The sequence below is a fragment of the Vigna radiata genome, chromosome 11 (assembly GCF_000741045.1).
Source record: "Vigna radiata var. radiata cultivar VC1973A chromosome 11, Vradiata_ver6, whole genome shotgun sequence".
Taxonomy (NCBI): domain Eukaryota; kingdom Viridiplantae; phylum Streptophyta; class Magnoliopsida; order Fabales; family Fabaceae; genus Vigna; species Vigna radiata.
In genome coordinates this window covers 13,994,487-14,007,466 of record NC_028361.1, presented here as the reverse complement: position 1 = coordinate 14,007,466, position 12,980 = coordinate 13,994,487, and the positions used below count along the sequence as shown (strand labels likewise).

At 33.8% G+C, this 12,980-nt stretch overlaps 2 protein-coding genes across 2 annotated transcripts; one reads left to right on the top strand and one right to left on the bottom strand.

The window, feature by feature from the left end:
• Positions 1-5,862: 5,862 nt before the first annotated feature.
• On the top strand, positions 5,863-8,406 carry LOC106778012 ((R)-mandelonitrile lyase-like). Its single transcript, XM_014665891.2, has 3 exons — positions 5,863-6,359; positions 6,444-7,094; positions 7,275-8,406. The coding sequence occupies exons 1-3, from the start codon at positions 6,185-6,187 to the stop codon at positions 8,165-8,167; spliced, it is 1,719 nt and encodes a 572-aa protein (XP_014521377.2). The 5' UTR covers positions 5,863-6,184; the 3' UTR covers positions 8,168-8,406.
• A 74-nt stretch (positions 8,407-8,480) lies between these two features.
• Positions 8,481-9,556, bottom strand: LOC106778013 (E3 ubiquitin-protein ligase RDUF2-like). Its single transcript, XM_014665892.2, has one exon. It carries the CDS (start codon positions 9,286-9,288, stop codon positions 8,623-8,625), a length of 666 nt encoding a protein of 221 aa, XP_014521378.1. The 5' UTR covers positions 9,289-9,556; the 3' UTR covers positions 8,481-8,622.
• Between the last annotated feature and the right edge of the window lie 3,424 nt (positions 9,557-12,980).

Here is a 12,980-nt window from a genome sequence, read left to right as displayed (position 1 = left end):
TTTTTTTATGTTTTGCTTAACACATTAGCTCAATGCTTATCTTTTTCTTTTTCAACTTTCCCAACAGCCCCAAACTTGAACCTTTATCAATACCACACAATAATTCTCAACTTAACTCAAGGTAAAGATTTGCAAAAGGGTTTTCTCATACTGTTTAAGGCTTAGGTTCAAAAAGGGTAGAACACATTGTGCTCTTTTTTGACACACACGCCGCGAGGTTAGGTTAGGGTGCGACTTTCAACGCCGTTTCGAATCTAAACCCTAAGTTGATGACGTTTTCGTATGCTACTATAAGTACCTGTGTGTGTTCCTTCGTGTAATGCATAGCAAACAAAAACAAAACAAAACCACTCGTATAACTGCGTGCGTCAAATCTCATTTGTCAACTTTCCACAGATCGAAGTATATATCCCACAAATTAACTATTAAATATTAACATATTATACATGTTTTTCATTATTATTCTTAGAGGGTATTCAAAGTTAATTACTATTTTGTTTTTAATATTGAAATGTAATGAGATTAAACAATCAAATTAAAGCAATTGGATTGATTCAAAATTACTAATTCCATTCCTTGAAAAAGATGTTATAATGATAGGACCAGACAAGGAAAACAAAAAAAAAAACAACAAAAGATGGCGTTATAAGCCATACTTAAAAGAAAACCAAAAGACAGCTTATGACTTTAGACAAAACAGGGTAGATTCAGAGGATCCAAAAGTGCTTTCATCACTAACATCATCCACTTATTCCTTTTCAGGTTCATTTGATGATGATGAGATCTCAATAAAGTATTTAAAGATATCATCCATCTTCTCATTTGAATTCTTCAGCGACTTTCTTAAGATATCTGCCCTTTTTTAAGCTAATTTGAATCTTTCTTCCACACGTTTTTCAAATTTGGAGTTAGATGGAGCAAACTCTTGATCATTATCACACTCTTCAGTTTTCTTCTTTGATTTTGAAGGATTTAATTCATTACAGAATATCCATCCAAGTGGTATTCTCTTCAAACCAATGCATGTCAGGGTGGCCTTACCAATTTCATTTTCTTTGCCACATGTTCATTTATTTTCTCCAATGAGAATTACACCATAACTTTCCAGAACTTTGCTTATGAAAACGCCATATGGAATTTTGTGCCAACCACCAGTTCCAACTTCTAGGATATGTTCTTTAAAGACAACTACCCAATTTGTTTGAATTCTTTGCACAATAGCATATAGTAGATAGACATCTTTAGGGGTTAGCTTGATGATATTATATCTTCTAGGCAAAAGGATATGTCCAGTAATGAAGGCAATAACCCTTTCTTCTTTGTCAAGCCATTTAAATAGGAATCCTTTTTTCCTTTCTATATCTTCCACGATATCTCATGAAGCTCTTGAACATTTTGGTTTTCCATATCTTCTTGTATTGTGGACAGTCAAATTTATGAGACAGTGTTCCAGCATCTCTCAGTCCAGCGAACTTCCACCATATGTCATTGTCGATGACAATGTCTACACCTTTTACTCGCGAATGAATATTTCCATTCACTTCTTTGACATTGTAAAAGAAAACTTCCACTAAGTCAGGATAATAATCTCCCTTAATCTGAACGAACTTGTCAAGACCTTGAAATTTAAGATCTTTAGGAAACATAAATTTTTCTTGTTCGAACAAAGTCAGTTCAGTCGTTTGTTGTGTAACCACTTCCTTGAGCATTCTCAATGTAAGAAACCTTTTCTTGGAATTATCATCATTGATCCAGCCAAAGGAATTTGCTTCTCTTTTAGAGGATGGAATGATTTTTTTCCTTTTATGGGAAAAAGATGTCATGTTGTAGAGATGGAGAGTACTCTTGGTCATAATAAGGGTTTTGTTTAACATTGTGATTGAGTACATGAGGCAAACACACACACATATATAAAAAGAGACGCACCAAAGATGTAGCATTAAAATCTATGATTTAAATCCTAACGTTCTAAAAATAGATTTAAAAAAAAACTTGAGAAACATAGTCGAATGAATTAAACAAGTAGTCGACTAAGACACACAGAAAAACAGAGTTTCATAATCAAACAATCAATTAACTAGACAATCAATTCAAACACAGTGTTCAATCAATCACATGATCACAACCAATCAAATTCAATATGAATAGGACAATTTTCATAATCTTTTTCTATTATAACAGTTTTAATTTCAACCTTCTTAGAAGATAACAAAGCTTCTTTTAATTCTTTTTCTAATTTCTCATTATCAGCAACAAAGTTATTAATTCTATTCTTATAGTCTCTTCTTTCAGAATTTAGTCGATTAACCTTGTACTGTAATCGCATTGCTATCAGCATGTAGTTCTTTAAACGCATCTTGCAGCAGATCATATTTGACTTCCACTAGTTCATTTGAGATGTCCGCATCACTGTCATAATCGTCCCATATAACTCCAGTCATGTAGCATATGTATGATTCCTCTTCTTGATCAACATCTTAATCGCTTGAGCTTTCGGAATCTGAGTTCTCCCAAGCAATGTATGCTCATTTTCTTTTCATATTTCTGCCTTGAGGAAATCTCTTCTTTCCTTTCTGCTTCGGCTTTAGATCATGACAATCAGGCTTGATGTGACTTTCTTTTCCACATTCATAGCACTGGACAACATTTGTACTGAAGCTTTTCTTTTTGCCTTAACCTGCAAGGTTAGTCAGTTGATTATCATTATTTAACAGTCGACTAAATTTCCTTACCATCAAGGTCATCAATTCTTTCTCGTCCATGTCTGTTTCTGAGTTGTTCTTGCTTGTAGCTTTCAGAGCAATGAACTTCTTTTCTTCAATCTCCTCTTCATCCTTTAGTCTACCAAATTCCAATTCATGTTCACGTAACTTGCCAAACAGGGTAGCCATGTTCATCGTTGTGAGATCTTTGGATTCAGAGATTGTTGTGATTTTTCGTTGCCAATTTCTGTTCAGACTTTTCAATATCTTGATATTGATCTCTTCTTTGTTAAATATCTTCCCAAGAGCCATGAGATGATTTACTATGTGAATGAATTGTTTCTGCACATCATAGATGTTTTCACCAGCTTTCATTCTGAACAATTCATACTCTTGTATCAAAGAATTCTTTCTTGATCTCTTTACTTCATTTGTGCCTTCATGAGTTACCTCTAAGGCATCCCACATTTCCTTTGCAGTTTTGCATTGAGATATCCTGAAAAATTCATCAACAGTTAGTGTAGAGGCAATAATAATGCTAGCTTTAATATCATACTGAACTTTTCTATTTTCATCAGCAGTCCACTCAGTAAAAGGTTTCAAAACAGTTTTTATCATCAACAATTTTTGTAGGCACAAAAGGTCCATTTAATATGGCATCCAAAATTCCTTTATCTTGCGATTCAAGAAAGATTTTCATTATAATTTTCTAAAAAGGATAATTTTCACCAGCAAACAAAGATGGTCTGTTTGTTGAAGCACCTTCACCAAAAGTTTGAAAACTAGAAGCCATCCCCAGGTTTGTATAGTCGAATAAGAGAAAAACAGAGTCAACTAGTTTTTCAAATATCTTATATAACCAACTCTGGTGCCAATTGTTGGAAAACAGGTACGCTTCTTTATACACCAAGAGGGGGGTGAATTGGTGATGTTTCAAAAATATGTTCTTTTCGCAATCTTGCAAACAAAGTATAAATTTTTAAACTTTCTTGAAATGCAAGCAATCAGAAAATGTATGCAGCGGAAAAAATGTAGTAGACTACGTTAGAAATAGAGAAAATCAAATACAGGTTTTTATACTGGTTCGGCCAACAATGCCTACATCCAGTGTCCTTCCACCCGGAAGAAAATGCACTATAGTTGTTGTGGTTTTTACAACAAGGAATTTATAGAAGACCTCCATGTCAAAACACATAGTCGAAATCAACCATGTAAAACATTTTGAAAATTCTTTTCTTCTTAAAATTACACATAACACTGATCTTCAAAATCTGTACAAAGACTTTAGCATAGTCGAATCCATTTACAATGTAATCGACTGTACTAGAACTTTGTCACACAGTTAAAAGTTCATAAAAGTGCTTGTGGTTTTCAGCTTTAAAATATGTGTAGTAAAACATATTAAATGATGCAAAGCACATAACACATAAAGCATATAAACACGTTCCAGATATATATATATATATATATCAATGAATCGGCAAAGAAACATGTAACACAGTTCACAAACATGTTCATGAACAAATATAATAGTTAATATGCATAAGAACATGTAATAACAGCAAATAACATATGCATGTTATTAAGCAATGTGTTGTCATCATAAAAAACTATATTGATATAGAAATTGTGTTGTCAACAATCTCAACAATTAATAAAATGTACTAACTGAACAATAGGCATACGCACATTAGCAATATATATATATATGATGGAGATGTATTACATATAGTTTCTAAAATTGTTTTTCTGAGTAACAGTTTTTTTTTTATTAATTGTATATTGATTAAAATTTATGATTTATTAGTTATTATTTTAAAACGTTTTATACTAAATTGAAAATTCAATAAAAAATTGAAAACATATATCTATTAAAACTAGTTTTCTTTGTGATTTTCTTACCATTTTTAAGTTGGTTTAACCATTTCTTGGTAAGATTTTTCAGTTCAAAATTCAGTATTCAAATATAAATTACATGGTCAAGTAATAAGAAATCTTCTTTTAGTCCTTTAATGATGAATGTTTACTTATGACTAGATTAAAGAATTAAATGTTGGTATATTATTAATCTAATATATAACCTAATTATAATTATAAAAACAATATAATTAAAAGAAATTAAGAAAAAAGAGTAAATTATTATTTTAATATAATTGATATATTTTATTTAAGAAAAAAATTAACTTTAATGTGAAATGAAGGTCCAGTTAATGTGCAGTTAAAAGTATGAAATTAGAATATATATTCACATGAATTCTATATTCAGGGTTAGTTTCATTACATATTTAAAAACAATGTGTGAAGCATGTAGGAATTATATCAAAGGATCATTACATTAAAGTTATTTTTTCTTTAAATATATATATATATATATATATATATATATATATATATATATATATATATATATATATATGTTAGTTATTAAAGATCAAACATTTACTTAATTACCTTAATCATTATGAGATTGTAAGGAAAACTCAATTAAAATCTCTTGGTATGTTTTCTTTTTTTCTTGTTATACTAAAAATAAAATATATTAATATTTGTTATATTGAAATGAAATAATTATGCATAGAAAAAAAAATTATACATAAATATCCAAAATGCTAAATAATAGCTATATATATAATTAATATGATGTGATTGAAAGAAAAAGATAAAGAAAAAATTGATATTGATTAAATGTTTGTGAACAATGAATGTTATTGTAAAATACTTTCTAAATAGCAGCTAAATCATCTTATTCTGTACAACAAAATAATGCACAAAAGCTGTGGCAAAGTAACTAAAATTATTAGAATTAGATATTTAAACTCAATTGTCTCAATAATTAAGCCCTTAATCATTTCATTTACTACTTGTATAAAAAGTTATAGAAATGAAAGAGTCACACTCACTCCTTTGGGTCCCTTCATTCATTATCATATTCATAGTCAATAATGGAATACATATATGGTCGTATGCGAGGCACGTGACACCTTTTCCACTCACTTTATTTTTCTTCCAAACATATCATCATGCAATGGAATACTTATAATGTGATTAAGCAGATTATTAATTATGTCTGCATGCATAATTATTATTGTTACAACCCACATCATAGATTATTCCATTTTTACCCACATGCCATTATGCCCACACTTTGTAATAATTTTCACTTTGTTTAACGTAAAAAAGTCTCTTGGACCATGCTAAGAAAGTGAAATTTTGTTAGCATGGAATCATTAGCCTTGATCTTCAAAAAACTGTGTGGACTTAATTCACACGAAATATTATTTTAATAAAACAAAACCTTCTCTTTTTTGGATATCACAACCACCTATGAAATTCAAGGTTAGACAAAAACATCATGTTCCTAACAGACAACGGTTGTGGCCAACAAAGGAAGAAGGAATTATTAGTAACACCATGCGCATTTTTTAAATGTTTTATGCAGTGTAAACTTTAATCAATTGGTGTCACCAGCCAAGAGAAAGAAAATGATTTGCATAGCCCACATTTTGGCAAATAAAATCAACAACTTCCTCACTAGTCAAGCATTAGCTCATTGTAATATGGAACTTCCACAAATTAACCAAGTTCGTAGGCTTCTCATAGCATTTGTGTTGTTTCTTCTTGCAACTTTGGTTCTGTCTTTTCCTTTTGAGTCTCCAGGTAAGTTATATATAATTTCTCTTTGTTTTCTTATTGAGCTTGAAACAATGTTTTGAGGGGTCTTCACTTGATTTCCCTTTGTAGGCAATGTTAGGCAATGGCACATGACTTCTGATGTAAAGGAAGTAGCAGGGAAGTCTTATGACTATATTATAGTGGGTGGAGGCACATGCGGTTGTCCATTAGCTGCTACTCTATCAGAGAAATTCTCTGTGCTGCTTGTAGAAAGGGGTGGTTCACCATATGGGAATCCTTTGGTGATAGAAAGGAGGAACTATGGAATTCCATTACTTGAGACTGACAAATACATGTCAGTGGCACAAAGTTTCATTTCACAGGATGGAGTTGGCAATGTGAGAGGAAGAGTTCTGGGGGGATCATCAGCTATAAATGGGGGCTTTTATAGTAGAGCAAGTGAGGATTTTGTTTGCAGAGCTGGTTGGGACAAGAAGCTGGTCAAAGAAGCTTATGAATGGGTGGAATCAAAGGTTGTCTTTCCTCCTTTTTATCTATCACCATGGCAATCTGTTGCTGAATTCAGCATACTTGAAGCAGGAGTTTTACCATACAATGGCTTCAGCTTGGAACATATCAAGGGAACCAAGATTTCTGGAAGTGTGTTTGATGAATTTGGAAAGAGACACACCTCAGCAGACCTTCTGAATGCAGGGAACCCAAAGAACCTCACAGTTCTCATAAATGCCACTGTCAAGAGAATCCTCTTTCACCACAGTAGTAAGTAAAACAAAAATATAAGCATTTTTGTAACTAGCTATAATTGGTAGTTTGAAGTCTAAGTTGAATAAGCCATTTTGTAAGTAGCTGGGAAAAAAACATCTCAAATTGATTGAGTCTGATTAGCATTTTTAAGCGACCGATTCATAATTCAGAATTTTGACCGTTGAAATGTTGTAGGTTACAGGAATGAAACGAGAGCTAAGGGTATAAGTTTCATGCAGAGCAATAGCACATTAGATGAATCACATGAAGCCTACATAAAAGAAGTCCAGAATTCCAGTTCAAGGGGTGATGTCATATTGGCAGCAGGTGCCTTGGGTAGTCCCCAACTTCTAATGCTAAGTGGCATAGGGCCAAAAGAACAGCTGAGAAGGTTCAACATTTCGTTAGTACGTGACATTGAAGGGGTTGGGAAAGGAATGCAAGACAACCCTTGTATAGCAGTTTTGGTGGATTCTAAGCCACAGAATAGGCTTCCTGATCCACCCCAAATTGCAGGCATAACAGATGACTACAAAATTATAGTTGAAGCTTCAATACTTCCTCTAAGTTTTAATTCAACAAGGGTTAATGTTGCTGCCAAGATAGCTATGCCTACTTCAAAAGGGGTGCTTAACCTGAACAACACCGACCCCAGGCTGAACCCTTCAGTAAGGTTCAACTATCTAGCTAGTGAAAATGACATGGAAGAATGTGTCAAGATGACAAAACTGCTTGACAGAATTGCAAGGTCAAAGTCTATTGCATTTTTCCTAGGTGAGTCACAGCAAGAAAAACTGACATCTGCTGATGTTGATCTAAGAAACTTCTGCAAGAAAAATGTGAGAACAATCTATCACTATCATGGAGGTTGCACGGTTGGATCAGTGGTTGATGAGCACTACAAGGTGTATGGTATAAAGGGATTGAGAATATTGGATGGGTCGACTTTTTCAGAGTCACCAGGCACAAACCCAATGGCCACCCTTCTCATGCTAGGAAGGTATCAAGGACTAAAGATTCTGAGCGAAAGGAATGCAGTTTCTGACTCAAATGCCAATGACTCAAATGCCAAAAATAAAACAAAATGATTTATCTGTTATTACCTTTCAAACAAAACCAGCTTGTAAAAATCAATAAGGCAGCGCTTAGAAGCCTAACAGTGTGTACCATGCAAATAACAATTCTGCTTCTGTAATGTAAATTCATTTCATTTCAATTCATTCCCCCTCATCTCATCCAATTCATTGATTAACATTGAACCAGAGAACAAGAAAACCTTCATGAACTTTTCCTTTCTTTCTCGCTAGTCCTAAAATTATATAAATTTCTGAGTTCAACACGTTTCAAATAGCAATTCCAGAAATTTGTGTCGCGGTAACCCACACCAATGCAACCAAGACGAGTAAAAAATTCATAATTTATTCATTGCAAGAAAATATATCATATAATAACAATTTCGTGAATTTTGCCTGTACATATATTTATCAATCCTTCCCCAATTTCAAAACCGACAACACTCTACACCCAAAATCAAAACCATTCTCTAATTCTCTACAGCATCATCTCCAGGACTTGATCGAGAATCATCATTTGAAGAAGCAGCTTGATCATGATCCTGGCCTCTCCTAATCCTATTGTAAGAAAAACTAACCCAAACTTCATCACCACCATCCCTTCTCCTCTCTCCCCCTTCTTCCTCGCTCTTCATCACGCAATTCTTCTCCACGGGCATCTCATACCTACACACAGGGCAAGATCCATGAAGCCCCAACCACTTCTCAATACAATCACCATGAAACTTGTGCTTACACGGCATCTCCTTCGCCACCACACCAACCTCAAACTCCTCCAAACAAACCACGCACTCCAAATCCTCACCCTCTCCAACTTCCACACTTGGCATGGCCTCAATGGATTCTTTGGAAGCCGGAGGTCGACCACCTTTTCCGCTGCCGAGTTCGCGAAACAGAGCTTCGAGGCGCGAGTCGGCGTCGATGACCACCATGCCCTGAGTGAAGGGGTTCACCAAGATGATTCTTTGACGCTGGGGGCCTTCAGTGTTCCCGTTTTCGTGACGTGGGTCGTCGCCATCTCTTCCTGGGGCGGTCTCCGAGAGGCCAAAGAGAAAGGGAAGAAACAGAGTTATGTCTCTGTTTCGGTCCAACCTCTCGAAAACAGAATTCTCCGGCACCTCAGTCCCTGAAGCCATGATTTTTAATCAGAAAAGCTGTTTTTTTTTTTTTTGGTGAGAGAGGAAGAGGGTGTAATGAATGATTGAGAATAATGGAAAAATTGTTTGAGAATGGAAAAAGGAGGAGAAAGGGGGAGTGAATATAAGGGGAAACAGGGGGAGGGAGAAAGATGCACCCACTGATATGACTCACAGAATGTTGTGGAAGGATCTGGAAGTTGTTTGGGTTGTTGTGCTGTGCTGTATTGTGTGTGCCAATGAGGTAACAGACCATGTTTATCTTCAAAATTCAATTCAATCACTGTCTCATTCATTAGACCAAGATATTTAAGGAAGAATTTGGGTTGGCTATGTGCAGACCTTGTATTATAGGATAGAGCTTTTTGGTTTAGACAGATCACGAGGTAACTTCCTTCACTAAATACTTCAATTCTTTCTGTCATTTTGAAGATCTCTTTTTCACCTCATTAAAATAATTTTTCTTTTTTCAGAATTAGGACTAAAACTTTTATTCCAATGTGTTTTCTTTTTGTCACTACAAAAAAAAAAAATATTTACAAGCCTAAAATTTCTCACATTTTTTAACTTTCATAGTTATAAGTTTAATAAAAGTAAAAAAGATATTGACTAATATAATTATAGTAATTTAATATATTTAATTAATATATTTGTCATTTAATATAAGTTAAATAATTGTATATTGTTTTTAATTTTAATTTATTTTTTGTATTTTTAATATTTTATAGTTTTATTAAAAAGCAATAATAATTTAAGTTGACATTTATAATTTATTTTTTATATAGTCGTTTTAAGGTTTAATGTCTAAGTCCTTATTTATAATTTATTTTTGCTCTTTGTAATTGAATTTATATTCTTTTAACTTAATTTTTTAATTTAAAATTTAAAATAATAGAGTTCACTTATGTTTTTAATATAAGATGAGACAATCTCTTATCAATTTGATAGAAAGGTTTTATTTAATTTAATTTTAAAAAATAAAAGTTTTATTTAAGATTATGAAGAAAATAGGAACATGATGAAATATTAAACCTAGTTTTAATATCTTATTTTTGAATTATGGTAAAGTGATTTATTTTCTAATATATTATAAACAAATTTTTATCTTTAAAAGTAAAAATAATAAATATATTTTACATTTTTTTCTTACATTAGTTATAATTAATAATAAATATTAAAAATTAAAACTGAAAAATTATAAAAGATTTAAAATAAAATTAAGAAAAAAGTAAATCAAGACATGACAATATTTAGAGGACTTTAAAAAAAGGTAATGATTTTTTAATAATTCTAAATTTATAAAATATTTTATTACTTTTGCATTTCGTAATAAAATCTTTGTTTGTAATATATTAAAATGTTATTTTATAAAGATTAAATATGTTTTTAGTCCCTATGTTTTGGGGCGATTTTGGTTTTAGTCCCTCTTTCAAACTAAGATACAATTTAGTCCTTCAATTTTTGAAAACTCTGGTTTTAGTCCTTTTTACCAAATTTTTTTAACTTTATTTGTTGTTTCAAGCACGTTTCATTGAAGCAAAAATGTGTCAAACAGTGTAAACAATCCAAATGCTATAATGAAACGCGTTTGAAACAGCAAATAAAGTTAAAAAAATTTGGTAAAAAGGACTAAAATCAGAGTTTTTTAAAGTTGAAGGACTAAATTCTACCTTTCAAAGTTTGAAAGAGGGACTAAACCAAAATCACCCCAAAGTATAAGGACTAAAAACATATTTAACCCTATTTTATAATAATTTATATACAAAATTATTATATAATAAAATTATTATTATAATATAATATTTTTACATTTTTAATATATTCTTTTCGTTATCTTTATTATGTATAATGCTTTGATAAAACTTTATGTAATTATTTTTATTTTCCGATTTATTATTCTAATTATTATTTTATCGTGCAATTGAGTTGTATTTTTCATTTAGTATTGTACGATATGATATTTAGGTCGAACAGTTACGAATAGTAGCCGAACGGTCCTAAACGATTAATGAGTCTCGATCATATTAATGATGGTTCATTTTGGTTTTTTATTATTGGGCGTATGGACCCATGATTTGTTGAAAGTATATCTTAACAAATATTATAAGTATTAGATAAAATCAGATAAGATCTGAACAACCGGATATTCAGGTATAGCTGTTTATATTTGATAATAATCTATATATACAGGGCTGGAATCACAAGCCAGGTACGCTCTCTTATGCTATCTTACTCTACAATACACTTGCTACGTTTCACCTCGTTGTTTGGGAATTAGCAAGAGAGATTTACTCTCCACTCTCATACTGAGAATTGATAGCCTTGCACTCAAGGCTCTTCACTACAATACCCTAACTTGGGCGTCGGAGTGCCATTGCAGGTACCTCCTCCCTCTGGCCCAAGCTTCGAGATTCCTGGACGATTGAAGATTTGAGAAGAACAAACGATCGGGAGACAGGAGAAAGCACACCAATCGGCTAGATCAAGCGTCGCAAAGCAGGAGTGCCACGTCACCCAGGTCAATCCTTTCGGTCCTCAAAAATATCTACCGAAACATTTTGGCGCCCACCGTGGGGCCCGAAAGTGAAGACTCCCAATGGTGACCACAAGAGGTATGGAAAATCCGGATCCAATCCAGATGATTAGAGAACTACAAGTGCAGCTAGAGGAACAAGCCCAAACCATTGCAAATTTAAAGCAAGAGTTACAACAGAAGAAGGCCGAGGATGCCGAACGCAGTAAAGAAAAACAACAAGACTAGGAGACATCAGAGGACAGTCAAAATCATAATCCGCCTCCTCCCCCTCGGTCACCGGACCTCTTGCCGTTCACTAATGCCATCATGCAGGCCCCTATGCCCGATCGGCTTCCGCCTCAGGTTGAAAAATTTGATGGCACAACGAATCCAGATCATCATTTGCGGAATTTCATCGACTCCATGGCTTTTTACACTCAAAGTGACCCAGTAAAATGTCGGGCGTTCTCCGTGTCACTAAGGGGTGAAGCCCTAGAGTGGTATTACACCCTTCCACCCAATTCGGTGGATAGTTTCCGCACGCTGATGGGCATGTTCAAAAAGCAATACTCCACCAACCGATACGAGGAGGTTACTGCGGCCGAGCTAGTCAATCTCAGATAGGGGAAAGACGAAACTCTTAGAGCCTTCATGCATCGATACAATCACGCCGCTCGAAGGATAAAAGGTGTCAGCCCTGAATTCATCATTAGTAGTTTGCCCAATTGCCTAAAAGCGGGATTCGTCTCAGAAAGCTTATACGCCGAGTTACCCAGTACGTTGGAGGAATTGCAGCAAAAAATGGATAAATTTATCAAGATGAAAGACCAGAGGATCTTTCGGAAATAACAACACGAGGAGCACCCGGTGAATGGTAACAAGAAGGAGGGGAAACGTCGGAGTGAGAACGCTCGGGATCAGAAACCCCCGGCGAATCTAAACCCTAGGTACGATCGCTATGAGCACCTCACTGTCCCTAGAGAAAAGGTGCTGGAAAGGGCTTTGCAGTCCAACCTGATCTTTCAAAGAAGAAAATTTCCACCTAAGAACGTGGATACGACACAGGTATGCCGATTCCATAATTCAGGGGGACATACCACTCAAAGTTGCCAAACTCTCAAAGATGAATTGGAGAAGCTCATCCGTGCCGGACACCTCCGAGAATTCGTGAAAGAAG